This window comes from Python bivittatus, unplaced genomic scaffold, assembly GCF_059951505.1.
Source record: "Python bivittatus isolate LINGU-HERP-01145 unplaced genomic scaffold, Pbiv_v1 ctg000980_np1212, whole genome shotgun sequence".
NCBI lineage: Eukaryota > Metazoa > Chordata > Lepidosauria > Squamata > Pythonidae > Python > Python bivittatus.
This window is the reverse complement of record NW_028277125.1, coordinates 60182961-60206319: the sequence shown is the minus strand read 5'-3', so window position 1 is coordinate 60206319 and position 23359 is coordinate 60182961. Positions and strand designations below refer to the sequence as shown.

Below are 23359 nucleotides of genomic sequence, written 5' to 3'. Positions count from 1 at the left end.
AATAAGGTTGGATGGGGACTGTCGGTGGACAGCCATTGCCAGGACTCTCCAGAGATGTTCAATAGGGTTCAAGTCAGGGCTCTGGCTGGGCCACTCTAGGACATTCACAGAGTTGTCCCTAAGCCATTCCTGTGTTGTCTTGGCTGAGTGCTTAGGATCGTTGTCATGTTGGAAGGTGAACCTTCAGCCCAGTCTGAGGTCCTGAGCGCTGTGGAACAGGTTTTCATTGAGGAGATCTCTGTCCTTTGCTCCATTCAGCTTTCCCTCAACCCTGACCAGTCTTCCAGTCCCTGCTGCTGAAAAACACCCCTACAGCATGATGCTGCCACCACCATGCTTCACTGTTGGGATGGTATTGGGCAGGTGATGAGTGGTGCCTGGTTTCCTCCAGACATAACATTTAGAATTGAGGCCAAACAGTTCAATCTTGGTTTCATCAGACCAGAGAATCTTGTTCCTCACAGTCTGAGAGTCCTTCAGGTGCTTTTTTGCAAACTCCAAGTGGGCTTTCATGTGTTTTGCACTGAGGAGAGGCTTCTGTCTAGCCACTCTGCCAGAAAGCCCAGATCGGTGGAGGGCTGCAGTGATGGTTGTCCTTCTGGAACTTTGTCCCATTTCCACACAGGATCTCTGGAGCTCAGTCAGAATGACCATCGGGTTCTTGGTCACCATTCTTACTAAGGCTCTTCTCCCGATTGCTCAGTTTGGCTGGGCAACCAGCTCTTGGAAGAGTCCTGGTTGTGCCAAACGTCTTCCATTTGAGAATTATGGAGGCCACTGTGCTCTTGGGAACCTTCAGTGCAGCAGGAATTTTTTTGTAGCCTTCCCCAGATCTGTGCCTTGCAATAATCCTGTCTCTGAGCTCTGCAGGCAGTTCCTTTGACCTCATGGCTTTTGCTCTGATACAGTATGCATTGTCAGCTGTGAGGCCTTCTATAGGGAGGTGTGTGCCTTTCCAAATCAGGTCCAATCAATTTAATTTGATTATTGGTGGACTCCAATCAAGGTGTAGAAATAGCTCAGCAACAATCAAGAGAAATGGGAGGCACCTGAGCTAAATTTCAAGTGTTGTTGCAAAGGGTCTGAATACTTATGCCAATGTGATATTTCAGTTTTTCCTTTTTAATAAATTTACAGACATTTCTAAAATTCTGTTTTCACTTTGTCATTATGGGGTACTGAGTGTAGATTAATGAGAAAAAAAATGAATTTGAACAATTGTAGTATCAGGCTGCAACATAACAAAATTGAAAAAAGTGAAGGGGGTCTGAATACTTTCCGAATGCACTGTATTTGCATGATTACAATCATTTCCCTTCTCTTGCCCGCACTGCAGACACCCATGCACACATGCCATTCTATGTTTGCACATCATAGTTAATGTGAAACATGGTTTGATTATATGCCCTTATCAACCTAGTAATTAACCTTTTGTAGTAATCTAGACTGAAAGCAATCTGAGCATATATTCATTTCATACAGCCAATTATTTCTCTTTACTGATGTTCCCCGAATTAAGGAAAGCTTTCTTCTGGGCAAAGCATAATATTTTGCCTTTAGTATTACTACAGGGAAGATATTCCAAAATCCCATTTGAGAAATGTGTTTGCCCATGTGGAACTGGAGATGTTGAGACAGTCCCACATGTTATTTTACTGTACCATCTATAGAGATATTCATAATGCCTATATCCTGTGTCTTTTACCCTGGGTGATTTGACAATACTTGTATGTTCCTCCTTTTTTTCAGATTGTAAATTGTTCATAACTCAGACTGTAGCAAAATATTGTGCAGCAGCTGTGAAATTCAGATATCAATTAATGAAAGCTCTCCCATAGTTGTAATATATTTTTATATCAACTGTTACAATTATTTGTATTACTTTTTATTTTTAATTTTTTAGTTGTTTCAGTTGTATCTTCTATCTCTGACCTTTGACTATAAGAAATATTCATTTATTCATTCATTCATAAAGCACTATACTGCACTCCTTTCTTGAGCATAAAACATGGCACATAAAAGTTTATATATAATATAGGAAAATTATTTATTATTATTATGGAATTTGTCTATCACCTGAAACCCTAAGGACTCTAAGCAACTTACAGCACTTACATCTAAATCATAATATGTCAATATAATAATTAACATAGCAATCAAGTTTCCATTTAAATTAATGCTAAAAGTAATGTTAACTTTATTAAAGATGATTATGATGCTTATAATTAATCCCTGAAGGAAACCCATGTGTTCACCTGCTTCCAGAAGGCCATGAGGGTAGGAGGGGACAGTGTATTCCCAAAGAAGAACGCTACTACAAAGACCACCCGCTGTTGGGCCCCTCCTGCCGTACCTTCTGGTAGATGAGGACTCATAGCAGGCATTCCTTACTCGTTTGGACAGGCAGAAACTGTTGGGGAAAGGCAGTCCCTAAGATATCCAGGCCCTGAGCCATACAGACTCACCTAAAGCAAGCAGGAATTTATTCGGCAACAGCAATATAGGACTATGCTGGAGACAAGCAATCACTTTAATGACAATGGAAAAGGCATCATCTGAAGAACCAGAATGGGGACAGAACATCCTGGGAAAAAATATCTATGTAGTTGTAATTACCTGGCCAAGTGTTTTGTAGATAACATCACTCACATTTGCTCAGGATTGGAAGCCAGATGGACATAAAAATCTATGTAGAATCGATACTGATTATGTGCATGATGGCACATAAATAAAAAGTGAATGACTAAGATTTGAACTGCACTTGGAAACCTACTGGTGATCAGCAGAGCCCCTGCAGCAGAGGTAAAATGTGGCAGTTATGACTAACCACTGAGCATGCATGCCACTGCATTCTGGACTACAGTAATTTAAGTTTCCAGGTGGTCTTCAAGAGCAGACACATATTGACTTACATTAATCTAATCAACTGATGACAACGGCATGAGGGACCATTGACATAAGGTTGCAACTGGTATACTGAAAGCTGTGTGAAAAGCCTCTACTTTCTCTTCAGGCAAAAGCTCTGAGTCTAGGAGAATCTCCAAAATTGTGACCCCGCTCTTTCTGGGGAAGGACAGCCCCATCAAGAATTGTTTTAAAAAATTATGCAATCCTCAAATCAGATGACATCCAAATCTACAACTACTCCATCTTGTTTGGGTTGAGTCTGAGCCTAGTTTTCCTTATCCAGCCCCTAAAAGCTTCCAGGCATTGGCTCATGACTTCCACTGCATTGTTCAATGGGCCCAGGGTATAGAAATAGGCATATCTGGTTCTCTGCATATTGATACCTCAGCCTGAATTGACAGATGACTCTCCTAGTGGTTTCATGTTAAAGATACATAGGATAGGAGAAAGACATTCCATACCAAAAGGTGTGTGAGTCTGACCTCTTCCTACAACTATCTGGAACCACCTGGTCAGGTTAGGAGTAGAACGACTGTAATACCATGCCCCGAATTCCCAGCCCTTGAGGTGGTCCAAAAGGATATTGTGGTTGACAGTACTGAAAGTCACCAAGAGATCTAGAAGGACAAAGATGCCACACCACGTCTTTTCAAGCCTTGCTACACTGTTCCATGGGTTTCTGCCTCATGAAAGGGAATAGATCAGTAGTTGTCAAATTTTGTTAGATCTAGACCCAGCCTCTTGAGGAGTGGGTGAACCAGTGCCTCTTTAAGGGCCTCTGGCATGTCCCCTTCACTCCAAAGCTGTTGACTACAGCCCTGATCTAACTTCTACTCTTTTTACTGGTCCCTTTATTAGCCAGAAGGGCAGGGGTCCAAACTTCAAGGGGTGGAACTCTGTCCACTTCCACAGGGGCAAAAGTCTCCAAGATAATACCGCAATATGCCACTTCTATCATCTCAATAATTTATGTCCATCTGGCTTCTAACTCTGAGCAAATGTGAGTGATGTTATCTACAAAACACTTGGCCAACTTGTAATCCTTCTCCTTCCCCTTCTCCAGAAGGATCTCGGACATGTTAATGGCAGAGAATTATGTTTTGTCACCTTTATTTCCACAAAATAAGCTCACACCTGGACTCCTATTTGCCTTAGCTTCTTGTTTTCCAATGGGCATCTTTTACCCCTTCATTTCCTGCATAAACCAAGGAGTTTTTCAGGATTAGTAGGGAGCAGAGAGGCTACTTAGGAACTCTCTGGTTGTCTTTATATTCCAGGCACCCAACAAAATCACCCTCCATATCACTGAGAAACTTCCCAAAAGCCATCAGGAAGCTGTTGGATCCATCACACAACTGTGACAGAACATCTTAATAACTCCCTCCTCCCTGCAGAAGTTGATAGTTCCAGTTAACCCTACTGTCAAGAGGAAGTGATTTGTCAGTGACAATGGACTGATATAAAAGTCCCCCAGAACCAGAGCAAGACACATCTCTGAGATGAACACCAGAGGAATTCATATGTTCACCTAACTTGTAATTCGTGTTCTATGTCCAAAGCCCACTATAGTTTTGCAGTTATGTACAGACTACACAACAGTACCACTGTGATTAAACAGAGACTAGATGGAGTAAATGATTTCTATACAAAGCTTCATGGGGATGTAATTGATGTTAATTTGTAAGATGGAAAGGCATTACAATGGTAAAAAACTGCAAGGGAAAGAGGGTATAGGAGGGAGCTAATAATATATTACACAATACAAATAGTATATGTAAATCATGCATTCATACAGTGTTTACATGGAAAGAATCATAAACATAGGAGCAAAACTTGAAAATGATCCAACAGAACTTTGTATATAAATCAATAGAGAAGCAAAAATGCAGTACAGTTAGTCCCCGGGTTAAGGACACCCAGTTTACAGATGACCCACAGTTAAGAACAGAGCCTAATGTAGCAAAATTTGAGTTAAATACACAATGGTTGGAGTTAATTACACAATACTACTTATACATTATACAATAATACTGTTCTGGCTTACATACAATTTGTCTTAAGGACAGACCTTGGGAACGGAACTCATTCTTAAACTGGGGACTATCTGTATCAATTTTGCACCATGTCAGTTTTTTTAATTTCATCAAAAAACTTGTCAGATTCTGATATAATTACAGGAATGATAAAGGTAAAGGCTCCCTCAAATCATTCGTGGCTTCTGGTGAATACACAGGCACATACAAGACAATCGCATTGCTTTCTTCTGTTTTATTTATTTATTTATTTATTTATAGTTTCTGGTCTAGCCTACAATCCTGGAACTTTGTGTGATTACCATCCATATAATATCCAAGTAAAACTGTGCTTAGATTCCTAGCCCAAACAAGGTCAACCAAGTGCTGCCACTTGCTGTAACTATGGAAAACAATCAAAATCTAATTATCATGGCACATATATATATAATGCAAATTTTTCAGATTTCACCACAATTTGGAATTACATTATATAAGGATGAAATGGAAGTGTATATGTACTCTTTTACATGTAAGTATTCATGTGAGCTTTATGATTATAAAATGCATGAGTTGGGTGATATCAGTCTGAAATGTCATTTACACAAGGTAAAACATTAATCCTTATCACAAAAAACATTTATTTAGTCTAAGTATCAAAATTATGATGGTCTATTATTTCCATATAACCTGAACAATGAATGTTTTGAAACAGTTCACTTTAGCTTTTAAACATGAGACACAGTGAATCTAATATGTATTCCCCCAACCCCAAATATCCAAATATGAGAAGTAATTCAGGTTTTCGGTTCTGATTTATATAATTTCTAAACCAGGTTAACAGTATTATTTATTTATTCAATTTCAATGGCTGCCCACTCACCAAGCAATTCTATTTTGTTTTACATCTAAGCTGTGCTTAATGTTAATTATGCTTTTTAGGAAGCCAGTCAACTTTATAAATTCCACTTTATAAAACTATTGTTTTGACTAACCGTATTAAGTTTAGCCACAGATCAGGGTTTGGATAACACTAAAATTATTTCCTAACAGCTGTAATAGAGGATCAGGACTGAGGCTTACCACAGCTAATACTGCTAATCTGAATGTTACTATTTGAGAACTATTTCAAGAATTTAATCAGAATAGGCCTGACTACTGCTTCATTTTCCTGGGCTCTTTAAATTTGAATTATTATAGATGATATAATATTTTACTGTCCCTATAATATTTTATTATGACCCAGTAGAGAAACAAAATAAGATTTCATACATGATACCAAAGGGAAAAATTCAAACATAGTTTTTAAGTATGGCCCCCACTTTCATGGCCTTCTAGAAACTGGCAAAAAACTGCTTTTTCAGAATGTCCTTGAGGATTAGTTATACAGCCATCAACACCTTATTAGTCTAATGCATCAGATAACTTGTATTGTTTATTATGCTTATTTTTGTTTTGTATTTTTATTATCTGTAACCCGCCTAAGTTCCCTCTGGGTTGAGGCAGAAATAAATCATGTAATTAAATGGTAACATAAAGGGACTGCCTTTAGAAATAATACAAACCTACCATTAACATTACCCTGCAGATTTTGATTAGATGTAGTGATCCCTCAAGCAACAGTACTAGTGTCATCTCTTTAGTTACAAATTACTTGCCTTCTTACCATTCTCCCCAAAAGGTTATGTGTTATAATCTTAAATGTGTTGATTTAATTTAGATAATTAGGTCAAACCAAATATTTTAGAAACCAGAAGTTTGTATGCACATATCCTAGCAACCAAGCATATTGATTTTTGTCTTTTTTCCCTACTTTTAAAGTTCCTGTTTAACAAAGTAAGAAGATAGCTGGAAATTTACATGACAGTCATTTTGCTGCATATTAATGTGTGACACTGATAAAGGAACTATAACCAGTGCTATCATCTTCCCACAATACTTTCAGTGTAATACAAGGAAAAGAGAATTGTATGTGTGCATCTGTCACAACAACTGATTTGAACCTAAATTCAAAAACTAGTCCAATTTGTTACAATCACCCCAAGCTGACAGGCAAAAATAACAGGGAATGTAGCCTGCAAATGCAAGAACTTCTATACTAGTCGAAGTTACATCTGGTATTTTTTAAAAACAAGCACTGCTGAAATAGAACTTCTATTTCTTTGATGAAAAGTGATGAAATTTACAAGTAAATATATTGGTGTTCAGAGAATCAACTCAATTTAGAAATAAAATCCTCAAGAATAGCAAAAAGAGCAAACATTGGTGTGTGGAAAGAGATGTCCCAGAATTTCCCGTGCTTTTTTTGTGAACATTATAGAAAATTTATACAGTGAAGCAACTGCTTCATTTAAGAAAATCAGCGACAAAAGTTCCTGCACAATAAGAATCTTCATACTTGGGCGTGGCTGGGTGGGAGCTGGGGAGCACAGTTGGTTCCATTTTTCCAGTTTGTATAAAAATAGTACGAAGTGTTACTATTTCTCTAAGCATGTGAGATGGAAGACATCAGAAAGAATAAGCACACTGGTTAAAGAATTATGATACACGTAAAACATTTTTAAGGTTTTACTGCAGTTGACAAAGAATGGATGACGAATTCGGGTATCACAGTGGTAGATGGATGAAAACATCCAGCATTTTCTAAATAAGCACCTAATGCTATACTGTTTAGAATTCTATACAGTAGTCAACAAATGGTTAATGTTCTAAAGAGAGAAGCTAGTAAAGAATCCTGAGTCTAGGATAGTGCTGCAATGTATTACTTGCATATCTTTCCCCAAAAGTTTGTATTCATGAGTCTTACTAAAGTCTTTCAATATAAATATAAGTTGGAATTATCAGTAACAAAATTACCCATCTTCCCACTCTAGAGTTTTCCATACTTGCAAAAATCTGGCAATTTTTGCAATAAATCTCTTTCTCTGTATCTATTCTGGAAAACTATCAAAACCTAAGGAAGATTTGGTTCTTTCTGGAGAATTTTACTTTGATTCAAATATAACTGAAATATGTTCAGGCAGCAATTTTGATTAGAAATTCAGAAAAATCCAAAGCTTGCCCTTATATATGAATATATGCAAAAATATATTCATGAATATATGCATAAAAATATATGCAAAAATACTGAATTATCTTTCACTGTGGTATTAAAAGAAATGCAGTTATAATACCAACATAAAGGTCTACTGATCTGTTTCCACATTTCTCCAAGTTTTTTTATCACAACTCTCACTCTTACAACAAACTCTGATATCAATTAATAACAGAAATGGAATCACTTAAAAACAATGGAAAGTATCAGGATATTTTTAAAAATGCAAGCATTGTCTGAAACAGTCTAGTATGGAGTGAATACGCTCACTAACCTGGAATGCTTCGAATCCCACAGATAGTAAGTATCCTGAAAATAGCCCCAGCTGGACCCAAGCATAAAGAGTACACCATCTGACCACAACAGGTCTATGCTCACAGTTAAGTTTTAAAGCACACATCCATACTAACACACACAGGGACATCTACCTTATCATACAAGCATAATTAATCAAGGTATACAACCCAACTGTCATTTCTAGGTTTCTACCTTCTCTCTGATGAAAACGGGCTTTTCCAAACCTGAAGTGATATTGCAGCTGTAAGAACTACTTTCTCACATACAAACCTGCTGAGCTAGCAACTCCTATGCTGTCCACAACGTCGATTACACGGACCTGCTTACACTAGCCTGCCTCCCTACCAGCTGTCCCCACCCGAAGGCTCCACAGGTGGCCCCATTACCGAGAGCGCCGGCCCGTATTGGCAACCTCCGCTCTGCTCCTCTCCGCGACCCCACCCCCAAATACCTGGTCCTTTCCAAACACCCCTCCAGCCACTTTCCCTTTCGACGGCCCTACTTCCGCGTGTCCTCCCTTCTTCCTCCTACCCCCACCACCACCTCGGTTCCTCAGGGCTCGCCGTCCATTCCTCCACCTTTCGCTCCCTTTTTCTCACACTGATTTCCTCTTGCAGATCGCTCCCTTTCTCGCGCCTTCCCTCCGTCCAGAAAGGGGGGAATTTCTCCCTTCCCCAGTCGAGGAGGATAAAATCGCTGGCAGACGAAAATACTTACGTGATCGGCGCTGCTATTGGCGCTGTAGTAACAGACAGAACTGAACGTATAGCCCGAAATGGAAGCCGCCATGATGGACCCCCACCACCTCCGACGACGACGATCCCACAAGCCACCACACCCGCACCTCCCCGGCTCGCCTCGCGCCTCGATTTCCGGGCGGCGCGTGCGGCTTTCTGGGAAATGTAGTTCGCAACTGGCAAACGCAAGTCCGAGGGGATCAACGCTGTCAAAAGCGTCTGAAACTGGAATATAGAGCCAGTAATTAAAGCAGCATCATTGCTACTTGTACAGAGAACATATGGATCTCGGCTCTTTCCTAATTGTCATAATTGGGTAGGGGTGGGCGGGTGTTCTCCTCTAGTCCCTGTAGGAAATAGCCCCTCGTTTGTTCCAAAGGACAACCAACTCCTTCTGTTCAGAATGGCGGCAGGTGTGGACGCAACTCATCTTTTTTTCGTACGACTGCAACTGTAACCGCGGAAACAGCTGCTGCTATTTGTGCCCCTGCCGTCACCCACCGGAAGAGGTCGAAAGAAGCGGTAGAAGAGAGTCCTCCTGCGGCATAAAGAGGCTAACCTTGGACGTGCGCTGCATCTTCTCCGGCAATGAGCGGCGGCGAGGAGGAAGAGTTCAAACCTTCGGCGCTGGGCACCAAAGAACAGTGAGTACTGGAAGAAGGGAGGCTCCGTGGGGAGCAGCAGAAACATCTGTATTAGTCACGCCTTCCCTAATCACCAGATCTCTTCTAACTCTCTTTTTCTAGGTGTGGCTTTTAAGAAAGTCACGAACGTAAATAGGCAATCTCAGAAGGGCTGCATGTTCCCTGGTACGTCTAGCCAGCCAAACCAGTGACAGTAAAGCAAAAGCCCAAACAAACTGGAATCGCATCTCTGTAGTGGGAGAGCCACACTTAGAGAGGCAACATTTAGTTGAATATTTATTTTTGGACTGAAAAAAAAAAAAGCCTTATAACATTGCATTCTGAAAAGCAGCATTCCTGCCAGGTTATATAAAAAGGCATGAATTGATTTAAGGAAGTTGTGTGTGTGTTTACAACCACTAGGTGTATTGATTTGGAAGATGTATATAGTTGTTCAACTTGTGTAATTGTAACTCTGGGTGGCTTACATCAGATAACCTTCAGCAACAGTATTGCAAATAAAAAAGCATACAGCATCAACAAAACAAAACAAAAAAACTCAGAATATATAAATCAACATATTGTATCAACCAGTATGTTGATTTATATATTTTGGGTTTTGTTTTGTTTTGTATATCAACCAACATACAGCTGAGCTGACCAATCATATATTCCACCTTCCAGAAAATAAGTTTATCTCTCCTCATGGCCCGAAGCTTTCTTGAAGGCTAAGAGGGTTGGGGCCATCTGAATCTCTGGGGAGGAGGGAGGTAAGATTGTTCCAAAGTACACTTGCTGTAACAGCAAAAAAGGCATGTCAGATGACATTGCCTGAAGGAGAGAACCTAGAGCATACCTATCCTGTGAGAGTGTGTGGTATAGGCAGAAATAACCAGAAGAAAGGTGGTCCTGCCAATAACCTGGTCCTGTGCCATGTAGGGCTTTGTTGGTGATAACCAAAACCTTGAATTGCCTATAAGGAGCCAGTACAGCTTGCAAAGTAGTAATGTTACATAGTTATGCCATGGTGCACCCATAACTACCTGTGTTGTTGCATTCTGGACCAGCTGCAGCTTCTGGACAGTCTTAAAGAGGAGCCCCATGTAGAACATGTTGCAGTAGTCCAACCAGGAGGTGACTAAGGCATGAATGCCTGCAAACAGGGCCTTCTGATCCAGGGACTGTGCAATTGGCACACAAGATAGATTTGTACAAAGGCCCTCCTGGCCACTGTTGCCGCCTACTTTTTGAACAGGAGCTGTGATTCTAGGAGGACCCCCAAATTGTGCATCAGTTGTGTGTAATAGGAGAATGCAACCCCCTCTAGAACCATTGAGGTAAAATCTCCAATCCCAGGTTCAGAAGGGCCCAAACCCCATAGCTACTGTGCCTTGTTGGGATTGAGTCAAAGCCTGTTCTTCCCTATCCAGACCACCACAGTCTCCAGACCCTGGGAGAGGACCTTGACTGCATTAGCTGGTTGGCCCAAGGTGGATATATACAGTTAAATATCATCAGCAAACTGATGATACTTCACCTGGCCAACAGATGAGCTCACCCAGTGGCTTCATGCAGATGTTAAACAAAATCAGATTGAGAATAGAGTGCTAAGGCACTCCACATAGCAGGGGTGTAGGGATAGATCTTTCTGCCTTCCTCCATACCAAATGCAGCTGACCTTGGAGGAAGGAGAACCACGACAACATTGTACCTCCCATTCCCAGTCTGCTGAGCTGGTCCAGAAGGATGCCATGGTTGATGATACTGAATGCTGTTGGAAGATCAAGAAGGGCCAGGATGGATGCAATACCCCCACCTTGAGCCCACCATAGGATATGGACAAGTGCAGTGGATGTTGTCTCAGTATTAAGTCCCAGTCTAAATCAGACTGAAAGAGGTACTGATAATCCATTTCCTCCAGGGCCCTTTGGAGCTCCAAGCCAAAATAGGGGAAGTTGGAGATGGGATGAAAATGAGCCATCATTGGATCCAGTGATGGCTTCTTGAGGAGGGGGCAGACCACCATTTCCTCAAGAGCCAGCAGGATTATCTCCTTCTCTCAAGGATTGTTTACTACCAAATGGATCCAATCATATGACATGTCACTGGAAGTCTTGATCAGCCAGGAAGGGCATGGATAGGGCACCCTGTCTACTTTCTCAGGTCTAACAGACTCAAAATCATCCCAGATAACTGGGCAAGACTGTGTTTCAGTCAACTCCATTGAATCTGCATAGCTGGAGTCTAACACATAACAGATCCCAGCAACTTTATTGACTAAATGCTGTGAAAGATTTTCACAAGTTGATAAAAGTTGATAGCCTTGGACCTACATTCATTGCTAGAACATGTGGATTTTTAAGGAAGGATAAAGACAAATTGAAACAGATGAGGAGGTCAATGAAAATAGTCAACAATATGAAAATATTATCTAAGCAAAAAATTGAAATGAGTAGATATATATTTAAGATGAAGAAGAAAACCAGATGGGGAGTTATAGCATTCTTCAGATGCTTAGAAGACTTAGAAGGTAATAAATCCTTATTCTCCTGTTCCAGAAGGCAGAACTAAATGTTAAGAGAAATGATAAACGCTGTGACACTAAAATGAATTAATCTTAGAGGACTGGTAGGCTCTTCATTGTAAATTTTCAAACAAAGCCTGTTATGGACAGTCAAGAATGGATTCCTGCATTAGGCAGAGCCCCCTCCAATTATATGGCTTGTGGGTATAGGACCACTACCCAGAGTTGCTGGGAGTCAGCTGGCATATAAATTTAATAAATTATTATTATTATTGTTGTTGTTGTTATTGCACTGCTAATCAAAAATGTACAAAGCCACATTTGGGGCAACCAGCAATTCCCTCTGACACTTGTCATAGTTAGCTGCTGTTGATTTATTTATTTAATCCATTTCTAAGACCACCCACTTGCTATTGACTCAGGACAGCTTACAGAGGGTTTAAAACAGTAGAAACAGTGGAAAGTCTTTAGTCTTTTCTTTGCTGCTTGATCTTGGTGTGAAGTGGAGGTTGCATATGAAAGGTGAGAAACTTACCTGGCAAGGGAGATACCATGATCATGAAGGAGAAAATAAATTTCACGTTTTCCTTAAACTGTTACTATTGCTTGGCATTACTGTTGTCCCCTAATGCCAGTTGCCACAATGAAGTAAATTCAATGACATTCTGGGTAGAAGTGATTTGTTGTAATACAGCTCACCAGTTATAAAACAGCTTTACCAGTTTGGGTCCAGTTGAAGGTGCTAGCTTTAAACCTTTTATTGTTCTAAGAGAGATGAATCCATTTTTGTTCCATCTGGAAATATTATATACTGTATGTTAAAAAGAATAGCTCAAAAATGTAGTGATATATGGGGACCATGACTGAATTTTGAGATACACTGTTATTGGATGTTACCATTTATTCTTGTTTCTTGTCTTACAGAATGTTAAAAGTTAAAAGAAAAAGCTTTGATCATTGTAGGTTTTGCAATCTAGCCATCCACATAGACCTGCCTGCCTAGTAAAAGCATGATTAAAGCTCTTTTCAGGGCATTTCCATTTTCAGAGAGCAGCTCTGTTGGCAGAACACATGGAATCACAAACTATACAACTCTGCTGAATCCACCTATGTGGTCAGTTGATTCAGTGTGTTTCGTGAACACTGAATATTTCACTAAGTGATCACACGAACTTGATTAAATTAGCCATGGGGATTATTTTTCTTTTTATTATTAGATTTTTATTCCACCTTTTTTATATATATAACTCAAGGCAAACAACATACTCCTGCCTCCTATTTTCTCCACAGCAAATTGGTGTTTTGTGCACATAGCTTCCAAGTGCACCTGCTGGAAAAAGTGCCTGGAGGAAGGTTGGGTGCTTTTTCCCTGAAGTTGGAATAATCTTTCACAGATTGCTTGCTTGGTACCCAGTAGTGGGCTTTAGAAAATAAGCTGTTTTGAAAAAAAAAATAATTATAACAACAGTACAATTGTTAAGGATTGTGCTGTGCAATTTTATGTATGCGTATTGATGAGTCTTTCTGTGCTTGGTGAGGCTTATTCCCAGGTTTGTAGCCTCTTCCCATTTGATCAATAGAGAATTGGTTCTAAGGATATGGAAGATAAATGATGAGTTTGTGTTTCTTCTGGAAAGAGGGGCTGCCATTATTTCTTAAGTAGTTTCTTTTCACAGCTGGGAGAAAAACAAATGCCAAGTGTTTACTGTCATCCTTATTCTTTTCTCCTGTATAGCTGGGATGCAGCATATGAACGAGAACTGCATAATTTTAAAGAAAGTGGTGATACTGGGGACATTTGGCAAGTATCTCTAACCATGTAACATACTTCAATACGTGTTTGTGCTTTATTTTATTTCTAAAAGCGCAGCTATTTTGCTCAGAGTACTGGTAATGTGATGTTCTGGGTTCTTTTGTTGTTGTTTTTTTAAATGCTAACTCTTTTCTTGGCTAAACCTGCTGCAAATTAAAATAGCTAATTATCATCTGATGTCTGTTTTTAGGTGGGAAAAATGAATTACTGGCTACAATGTACTTGGTAGAGGCCAAGTAGTCATATCCTTGATGTTTTTCAAAAATTAAATAAGAGGCACAGGCAAAGATGCATTGCAGCCTTGAACATATACTGTGTATATGTAAAAATGACAATCTCTCATCTTCTGCAATGTTAATCCAATAGTTTCAGAGTTATCCATTCACTTAAAACAGTAAGCTAAACAAACCTGTAATGCGAACTCTGGAGATTGATGTCTTAATGGTGACATCATGTAGTTACACTGCATGAGATTGACAAAATGTGTTTGTCTTCCTTTTGTATAGCCTAATGGAGCAAGTTACCTGAACCTCTCTTTCTAATTAGGTTTGGTGAAGAGAGCATGACTCGTATAATTAGATGGCTAGAGAAACAAAAGATACCCCTGGACAGTTCTGTGCTTGACATTGGAACAGGAAACGGCATTTTGCTGGTTGAATTGGTTGGTATTTGTAATATTAGTGCTTTCTGATGCAAAATGCTTACAGCAGAAATTGAGCAAGTAAGAAACTTTAATTAAATTGCCAGAACAATTACACATAGAATATACTCATATTGCAATGGTCTATGTTCATGATATGATTTTTTTTTTTTAATTTTCACATTGAGCAGGAGGACATCCAGTTTCATCAAAGTTCAGTTGTATAAGAATCCTGGCTTAAACGTTCAGTCTTACAATCAGAAGAAGGAGTGTTAAATATCAAAATACAATATAAATTAAGGAATTTGTGAAATTTACTGAAAAGCTACCACTGAATTTCCAGTTATACCCATGAAGTCCTAATATTGCTTCATTTCTTGACATACAGTCCCTACTGCATGGCAACCAGTTTTATTTTCTCAATATAGTAGTTACTGAGTTTGCAATGTATTGTTTTAGCTAAGGTGTGCTCATATTTGAAACAAATATGTCCTATCTCAAGTTTTAAAAGAATAAATAACCGTTCTGCCCTTGCCAAAGTGTCCAAGCCCTTTAATCATAGAGCAACCATAAATGAGTTCATGTGTTACATAAATAAATGAATTTATTTACATGACTAAATAGCAGGAAATCAGAACCTGTATATCTCTCTTAGAAATCTGATGTGTGATTTATTTTTATATTTAGTATCTAAGTACTTATTTGTTAGAAAGGCTGGTCAAAAAAGGAAGTATTAGAAATATGAAAATTTGATTTCATGCTACTTCCACTGTAACAGTGTAGCTTCTGTGTGACTTTAACAGCTGTGTTTAATGCAGTGTAAACTGGAATCTTTTCACTGATTACTAGGAACTGAAATTAGGAAAGTGTCTACACCCAGTAAATGAAGTCTTGCAGTTTTTCTTGAAAAATATGTTCTGTAGTTAACAATATCTTACTGTTTTTTTCTATAAGTTGGTGTAGCTTGCTGGCATAGTTATATTTTAGTTCTCCCTATGTTAACTCTAACAAATATATCATGAAAGCCAACTAGAAAACAAAGGAAACATGTTTAGCGCTCAGTGAATTTTTCTTCTCTTTAGGGTAAATCTGGTTATACCAATCTTACAGGAGTTGACTACTCTCCTTCTGCAGTGCAACTTTCAAAAAATATAATGGAAAAAGAAGGGCTGCCTTATATTAAGTTGCTGGTAAGCTTTTGTGATGGGCAAATGCAGAAAAGAAGTGGGAAGATTTGGGGATATATAGTATAAGAAACAAATGATTGAGGACTGACCTGATTGAGGTTTATTAAAAACTCTCTTGATATTGGTAGATTTCCTCTATTGCACCCCAGTGCAAACATTTCAGTCAATCTGAACCAAGTTAAAATGTATTCCTTCCTTCTTTTATTCATTCCTACTGGCTATATATAGGTCCCCAGGCATGTTCATCAAGGGGTTAATTACAAATCATTGCAACAAGGAACCTCAGTGTACACGCAAAATGCAATTCGGAGTGTGATCAAGAGCAAGAAAGATGCTCACGTATCAAGATAGGGGTGCTCTTACCAAATGAAATAGAGTTGCCAGCTGTTTTAAAGAAATGTGATTTCCTGAAGAATAACTTTTTAAGGTTGCAGTCCTGTATGACACCAAGCCATAAGTCCTACTGAATTCAGTAGGGTTCACTTCTGAGTAAATGCATTCTGGAATCCCTACCCCATTACCAGAAGTAGATGTTTGTCTGCTCTGGGAAGCACAGGATGAGCTGCATGTGATTCTGAAGGAGGAGGGAAACATACCTAGAATAGAAGACTTGGCAATACAAGCCACTGCTCTCCCATAAGTATGCATTGGGGGAGTTTTTCTCATCTGGAACATTTTCAAACTCAATTTTTCTTTTGCTGGCTTCCCTCCTCACACCATTTGGTCCCATTCTGTTCAGTTTTCAGGTGCTGAGGGACGGTTCTCTATGCTAATGCACAAATAAAGAGGACCCATTTATACTGGGTTGAAAGAAGTAAAAATCAGTCTCATAAAACATACAAAAATAGATGATTAATGTGCAGTTAAACTATTATTCTGGGCCTGAAGGCAATGTAGTTCTGCTTATTTTTTAAAAAGTAACAATGGCATTAACATGTTCTTACATTTAACAGTTATATCTATCTTCTATAGGTAGAAGACATTTTAAATCCTTCGGATGAATTACCAACTTTTCAGATCTGCATTGATAAAGGGACTTTTGATGCTATCAGTCTGAACTCAGATGGTGCAGCAGAGAAAAGGAAACAGTATGTTAAATCCCTGCAGAGGGTGTTGAGATCCAATGGCTTTTTCCTTATAACGTCTTGTAACTGGACTAAAGAAGAGCTGTGCAAACAATTTGAAGAAGGTGCTTGCTAAGTTTGGAATTGTATGTACCTAACTGAAAATGTGGCTTTGCTTTTTATGCCTTTCATGGAAAGCACAGTAACTCCTGTCTGAGCAATGAATTAGTTGAATTTTGGATATTAAATCACTGGTGAGCATTCTTATGCTCAGTTTCATTTGAATTTGTACGATTAAGGCCGATTAAACCCTTATTCTGAAAGGCTGTGCTGATGACCTGAAGTTCAGTATAAGCTATAAACGCCTTAATTGATTTCCAAGTTCCTTAACTTTAGTTGAAGTATGCTGCAGCTGATACGTTGCCCTCAAAATATATAGGTTACTGAAAGATGAAGGATGTACTGTATATTTGCCTTTTTAAACTCATTTATGTTATTGGTTGTCTGTGACATTTTTAATTATTATAATACAGTACTGAAATATTATAGTCATGAATCAAAGAAAGGATGTTAGCAATCTTAAAAGCATTGCTTTCTACTTTAGTTGCTTCCATAATGCCAAAAATAACCTGCTTTTTAACTGAACAGCAGTTTGGCTCTGGCAGGGAAAATATTTGTGATTTGCAGTAGTGTGTAAAGTATCTGCAGTTCTGTGTTAAATCAAAGTGTCTGAGCCTTGGTCATTAACCTTTCATATATGAGACAGAATTAGGGTAGTTGGAAGGCTTACTAAGCAAAAAAATAGAGTTCAGTTTGTTAACATATTCAATGGCTGGTTTAATAATCCATATTGCACATTGCTATTTGAATACTTGAAAATAAGATGCTGTGCACATTCCTATTAACAAAATGGCACTACCCCATATTCTCTGTGACCCCTTTTTACTTCATTTTCTCACTATATCATATTTCTTTCTCTTTATCACTTGATAAAGACAGAAATAGAATGCAAAAAGGTTACTGTTGGCATAAGGTTCAAACAGTTAAAACCAAGGCTAAGCTTTCAGATGTTACGGTAAATACAGTTTTACCCCCCAGAGTCACTTATTGAGGTGGGTGGCTATAGAAATTAAATAAATAAATAAAAACTAAATAATTTTTGGTTTTATAGTAACTGTTTACTGGCTCCAAGAGAAATAATTTCATGTGTTTACTTGCTGAAACTGCATTTACTATCATTGGTAACATTTTATTTGTGTGCAGTTTATATTGATCAATACTATAAAATAACCACTCTTCTAAAATTTGCAGAATTTTCTGTATTGTGTGCATTCAATTTGAATTAATATCAGAATTTAAAGGGTTGTTTAGCAAGACTTCTTCTTAATAGCAACTTTTTCCTTATACTTAATAGGGTTTCTACTTCTGGAGGAACTGCCAACACCAACCTTCTGTTTTGGAGGAAGAACTGGAAATAGTGTGACTGCCTTGGTTTTACAAAAAACATAGTCATCTATTTTTGATAAACTTTGGGATGAAGATCTCCTTTTGTGAATTTTGGATTTTACCACACAACTCGATTAAAAAGTGAAATCCAAATTGTAGAAATTTGACAGCTGTCTATATGTTTGGTTTCTTTGAAGTAAATTTTGTTACAGGTGTATAATTTTCAAGATTAAATTGGCATGATAATTAAATAGTGTATTTTCTCTTGGAAATACAAGATATTGTGGGAAATGGGAGTTTAGAATGTTGGCTATATATAAATCCTGTAAAGGAATTGGTTTATCATTTTAGCTGGTGATGCAATTCCTTAAGATAAAACAGTTCCTTAAGACAATTTAATTACAAATGTGCTAGGTTGCTTGATATAACTTGTTAGATAACTGAATATTTTTTAAAAAATGAATTGAAGCTGTAGGTATAACTTGTTACCTAAAGGATGGAAAAATGGTTCTGTTCCAATAGGTAAAGTAAGTGTCTTCAAAACAATATAAACATATTCCTATCATAGTAACTTGTAAGAAATAAAGGGGGAATAAGAAGACCAAACTGAGAAAAACTCTATACAGATGATTGTATATTAAATGTACCTAAGTACCATTTCAGGAGATCGTTTTAAAAGAGAGATGGGTCAAGCATCATCCGATCCTAGTTAGGCAAATGAGGACTTCAGTGTTTCTCTCTGAGGCAGCCAGCTGGAATGGTTGCCTGACACAGGTGGCTCATAGCTTCAGTATATGCAGAAGACTGATTAGCACCACATAATAGCATTAATGCTAGTTTTCTTTCTTTTCTTTTTTTCCCATTGGTTTCAGAGAAATCAGAAATTGAAGTCTTAAACATGTTTGTGGCACATTTGTAAATTAAATTTTATGAGGATATTAGTTGCACAGTGCATACTTTTAACTGCTTTCTTTTCAATACTTGATGTGTCTTCATTGGTTTGCACAGCTTAGTTTCTAGCATTAAAAAATATTCAGTATGAATAACAGATGCTTCAAGACAGTCTTTACAATGGCATTTGGACTGTTTCTTATCTGTCAGCAAGGATCTAATTGTGGAATGAAGGACCAATAGTGAAAAACGGCTTCTTTGGAAATTTATGAGATATTCAATTTTAATTTCAGAAAACTAACAATGAGTACATGTATCCAAATCTGACAACCCTGGAAATATTTTATTAATTTTTTGCAAGCTTTTAATGTTGTTGAGATGATACAAATAGTGTGAGGGAGTGAAGCTTTTTTTTTCCTCCCTCAGGTCCAAACAAACATTGTAGAGGGTAAGGGAGATGACTTTGACAGAGATATACAGGTGCTGTTGCCTAGGCAAAAGGGGCTAAAGCATTTTTTAAGTTCAGAATGTCCAGATAACATTCAAAAGCGGCTTGGATAGACACTTCCCTAACTCACTGAACTATGAGAAGGAAGAGGAAGTACAGCACAATCAGACTTGCAAGAATCTGTTATTATAGCCAATCTCAGTAAAAGTAGTTGTAGCCATCCTGTGGAGCTGATTTCATGTCAGTGAGGCTGACAATCATATATATTTTCAAATTGTTTTCAGTAAGGTACTTTAGTTATGCAAGAAGGCAGTCTATCATATTAGTACAGAATGCAACTGTACTCTGCCTACTCAATTAGTATATTTTAATTTCATCTGAAGTATGAGAATTGTAGGAATTTCTTCTACTACCTTATTCTATCCTACAATTCTCTGTACTAACCTCTGTTCTGGGTTCACTTTACAACATCCAAAGTAGAAATTCTGTGTCACCCCAGTTTGTTTGGATAACTTACTATGTGTTAGGAATGGTTCACAGGCCAGAGTTCACTCTCTCAAATAAGTTCTGTTTGTTTTTGCTGAATATAAATATTTACCACACTAAGGAGAATAACTGATGAGTGTTTCATACTGTGTTATGTGAATTATTTCTTAGAAAATGCTCAGACCACCTCCAATGTATTATTTATTTATTTATTTAAAAGATTTGTATGGTCACCCATCTTAAAACAACTCTGGGTGGCCTGTAATAATTTGTATTTTAAGGACTTGTTCCAGGAAACATATTTGTTCCTTGGATAGTCTCCATCTTCCATAACTACTGGGTAAGTATCACCTGCTCTCTAAATACCCTATTACTTTGAAATGTCAGCTGTACAGAATGGCACTACACTATTATTAGCCTCTAGAGGAAATGTTGAGGATGATACTCGGCATTTCTGTAGGAATTATTTGTACTTGAATATTTTGTATTCAGGACTTGAATACTTGTTTTTGAATATTTTTGTAAACAACACTTGGGTACAATTGTTTTGATCCATACTTTAGCTCCTGTTCCTATCCTCCTCATTCTTCAGCTGTAGAAAAATACATACCTGGCTTGAAAAAGCCATAGCACTTTCTTTTAATAAAAATATCCTTTTCATTTACAAATTGTTTAACTTTGGCCAATGTTTCAAGGTATTTATTATCACTGTTGTATAACACTGCTGTATGCATGCAATCTAGAGAAATTTTAAATGAAAGGTTTGGCAGTAAGATGTATAATTTCCTTTTTCCTTTTTATTTTTCTGGATTGTGAAATAGCTTCTCATATTATCATGATGCAAATCAACAGGCTTGCTGTGTTAAATGTCACAAGTGAGCACTTGTGCACTGAGGACATTCTCAATATTTATTTATTTATTTATTTATTTATTTGAATGAATGAATGAATGAATGAATGAATGAATGAATGAAATATACATATTATCCATACATCCATACATCCCAGCTGTGGAGCTCTCTCCTTGTTATGATTGGTACAAAACATATTAGCTACCAGTCCCAATTTAAGATTAGTAAGTTTATTTAATTGCAGTTGTTTGAACTGCTTTGAGATTGATAAATAACAGAGATTATAAATGTGACACATATAATTTTTTTTCAAAGAACTGTAAATCTCTTTAACCCTGGTTCCTAATATTTCTGGTATTTTAGGTCTGAGTAAATATTTAGCCTGTAATTGGCAAACCATTAACACTGGAATGAATCTGATCATTTATTTAATAATTATTTAAATTACTTGTTAAACCAGAATTGGCTGAGTTCATACAATATGTGAAGCCAAAACTACACTTAGATGTGCAAATCTAATCTTTATCAAGCAATGATTCATGTTCTGCCGCCTGTAACTGCAGATTGTTGTGAATATATGTACATATTTGCTTTTTGTGTAGATATAGACTATATATACCTGCTTGTTTTTTAACTGATTTTTTAGACAGCCCTACAAAGCATGATATACTCTTGAGATGTGACACAGAGAGAAGCTGTCAGATAAAGAACCAGAATCATGAGGTGCAGGAATGCATTTTCTACGAAAAAGGGTGTATAGAAATACATATTTAGAAATCTAAATGGAAGCATTTGGAAAAATGAAGGAAATTGGAATGTATGTCTGTTTTCATTTGGATTTACAAAGCAATAGCTATTCAAAAATATTTATCATTCTTGGTTTAGTCATAGTCATAGAAGAAAGGGCCTTGCATTATTGAAACCCAAATGGATAAGCTCAACAGATAACAGCTGGCCAATTCCTTCAGATTTATCAGGAAAATAATAAATGCCTCTGTAAGAGAAGGGTGTCCTAACTGTCTGCAAGGAGGAATTATTATAGCAGGTCTTTAAAGGTTAACCTTTCCTTGACATGGATGACTCTACTAACTGTTGGCTTATAGGAAATACTCTTTTCCTATAAAGGTGTTTTGCCAGATATTGCTGCAGATAAAATTCAGACATTCTAGAGAATCCATTTCAAGAGTTTCAAGCCTGCTTCTGATTCAGCACTAATCATGCTCATTGTGATAATCACCAATGCTAGAGGATGGATTTGGGGGGAATCATGTTAGCTATTGAATGTTCTAAATCTCTGTAGGTTGGTTCACATCATCTGGAATGTACTACAGAAAAGCAAAGAATGGTAATTACTGTGCACTGCAGAGCTATCTATTAGTGACAATATACACGGCCTCCATGTCATACTGGCTATCAACAGATTAATTTGCCAGAGGCAACATTTTTAGGACCGATTACCTATCTACAATTATCCATCTTGTAATCTCTAGGCTACAGCTGGAACATTTTATACATGGAGTTACCTTTTAAGACTACCCAGAAATTGCAATTTGAAATATAGATGTTGGGCTGCTGAGACTAACATGCTGGGAGACCACTTCTTGCCAGTGTTTAAGATTAAGCAATTGAAATGTCTTCCAGTCAATTTCTTGTCTATAATTCAATATACTGGTGCTTCTTTTCAAAGTTGTTTGCAATTTAGAATATTTGAAGGATCATCTATAGCTACATTAGCAGATATATATTAATTTTTCTATACATGAAGATTATATTTGTACCCGTCATCCAAGGTGTAGCAGATAGTCTCAACAGTGACATCCTGACTAGGAAATGCCCTTCCTAGACAACATATTCAGGTCCTATTTTACCAGATGAAAGTAATTCCAATTTTCCAGGTCTTTTGATATTGTCTCTGAAATTGGTTTTGTGCTTTTATATGTATTTCTACTTAAGATGTAGTTTCAATATGGTAACTGTATTGTGTTTATGGTTAGGTTTTGTTTTAATATATGCTTCTCAGGAAGGAAGGGATTCTTTGAGGAGGGAGGTATATATAATAAATAAATGAATGTCATCATATTGTTGGGAAAAGCTGCCTTATTGGAGTTATCTGGGGTGTCTTAAAAAAATAAACCCTTTAAAATATAATTTCACAAACAGGCAACTATGCAACGCACCAAAATTAATGCAGTTTGTTATTCTGTGATACTATGTACTTACGAACATATGCATCATTAAAGATGCTAACTATAAATTTCAGCTTCATTGTTTTAAACCTGGGATGCTGGAATTGCTTTTACAACTGTTAAGATATGTGTCTTCTGTCTCTGGACTGAATC

General features: G+C 37.6%; 2 protein-coding genes across 3 annotated transcripts in view; one reads left to right on the top strand and one right to left on the bottom strand.

The window, feature by feature from the left end:
* The window catches only part of ABRAXAS2 (abraxas 2, BRISC complex subunit), a 40891-nt gene extending 31736 nt beyond the window's left edge, over window positions 1-9155 (bottom strand). The window contains exon 1 of the mRNA XM_007431022.4: window positions 9028-9155. Within this exon, the coding sequence (XP_007431084.1) occupies window positions 9028-9099 (72 nt within the window). The 5' untranslated portion in view covers window positions 9100-9155. The remainder of the gene's footprint in view (window positions 1-9027) is intronic.
* Window positions 9156-9260: 105 nt separating this feature from the next.
* On the top strand, window positions 9261-23265 carry EEF1AKMT2 (EEF1A lysine methyltransferase 2). Of its 2 annotated transcripts, none has more exons than XM_015888576.3 (6): window positions 9261-9691; window positions 13930-13995; window positions 14554-14668; window positions 15730-15837; window positions 16807-17044; window positions 18313-23265. In XM_015888576.3, the coding sequence occupies exons 1-5, from the start codon at window positions 9636-9638 to the stop codon at window positions 17032-17034; spliced, it is 573 nt and encodes a 190-aa protein (XP_015744062.1). In that variant the 5' UTR covers window positions 9261-9635; the 3' UTR covers window positions 17035-17044; window positions 18313-23265. The 2 variants fall into 2 exon arrangements, with proteins under 2 accessions (XP_015744062.1, XP_007431085.2); XM_007431023.3 differs by having other exon boundaries at window positions 9267-9691; window positions 16807-17023; window positions 18313-23261.
* Window positions 23266-23359: the final 94 nt, after the last annotated feature.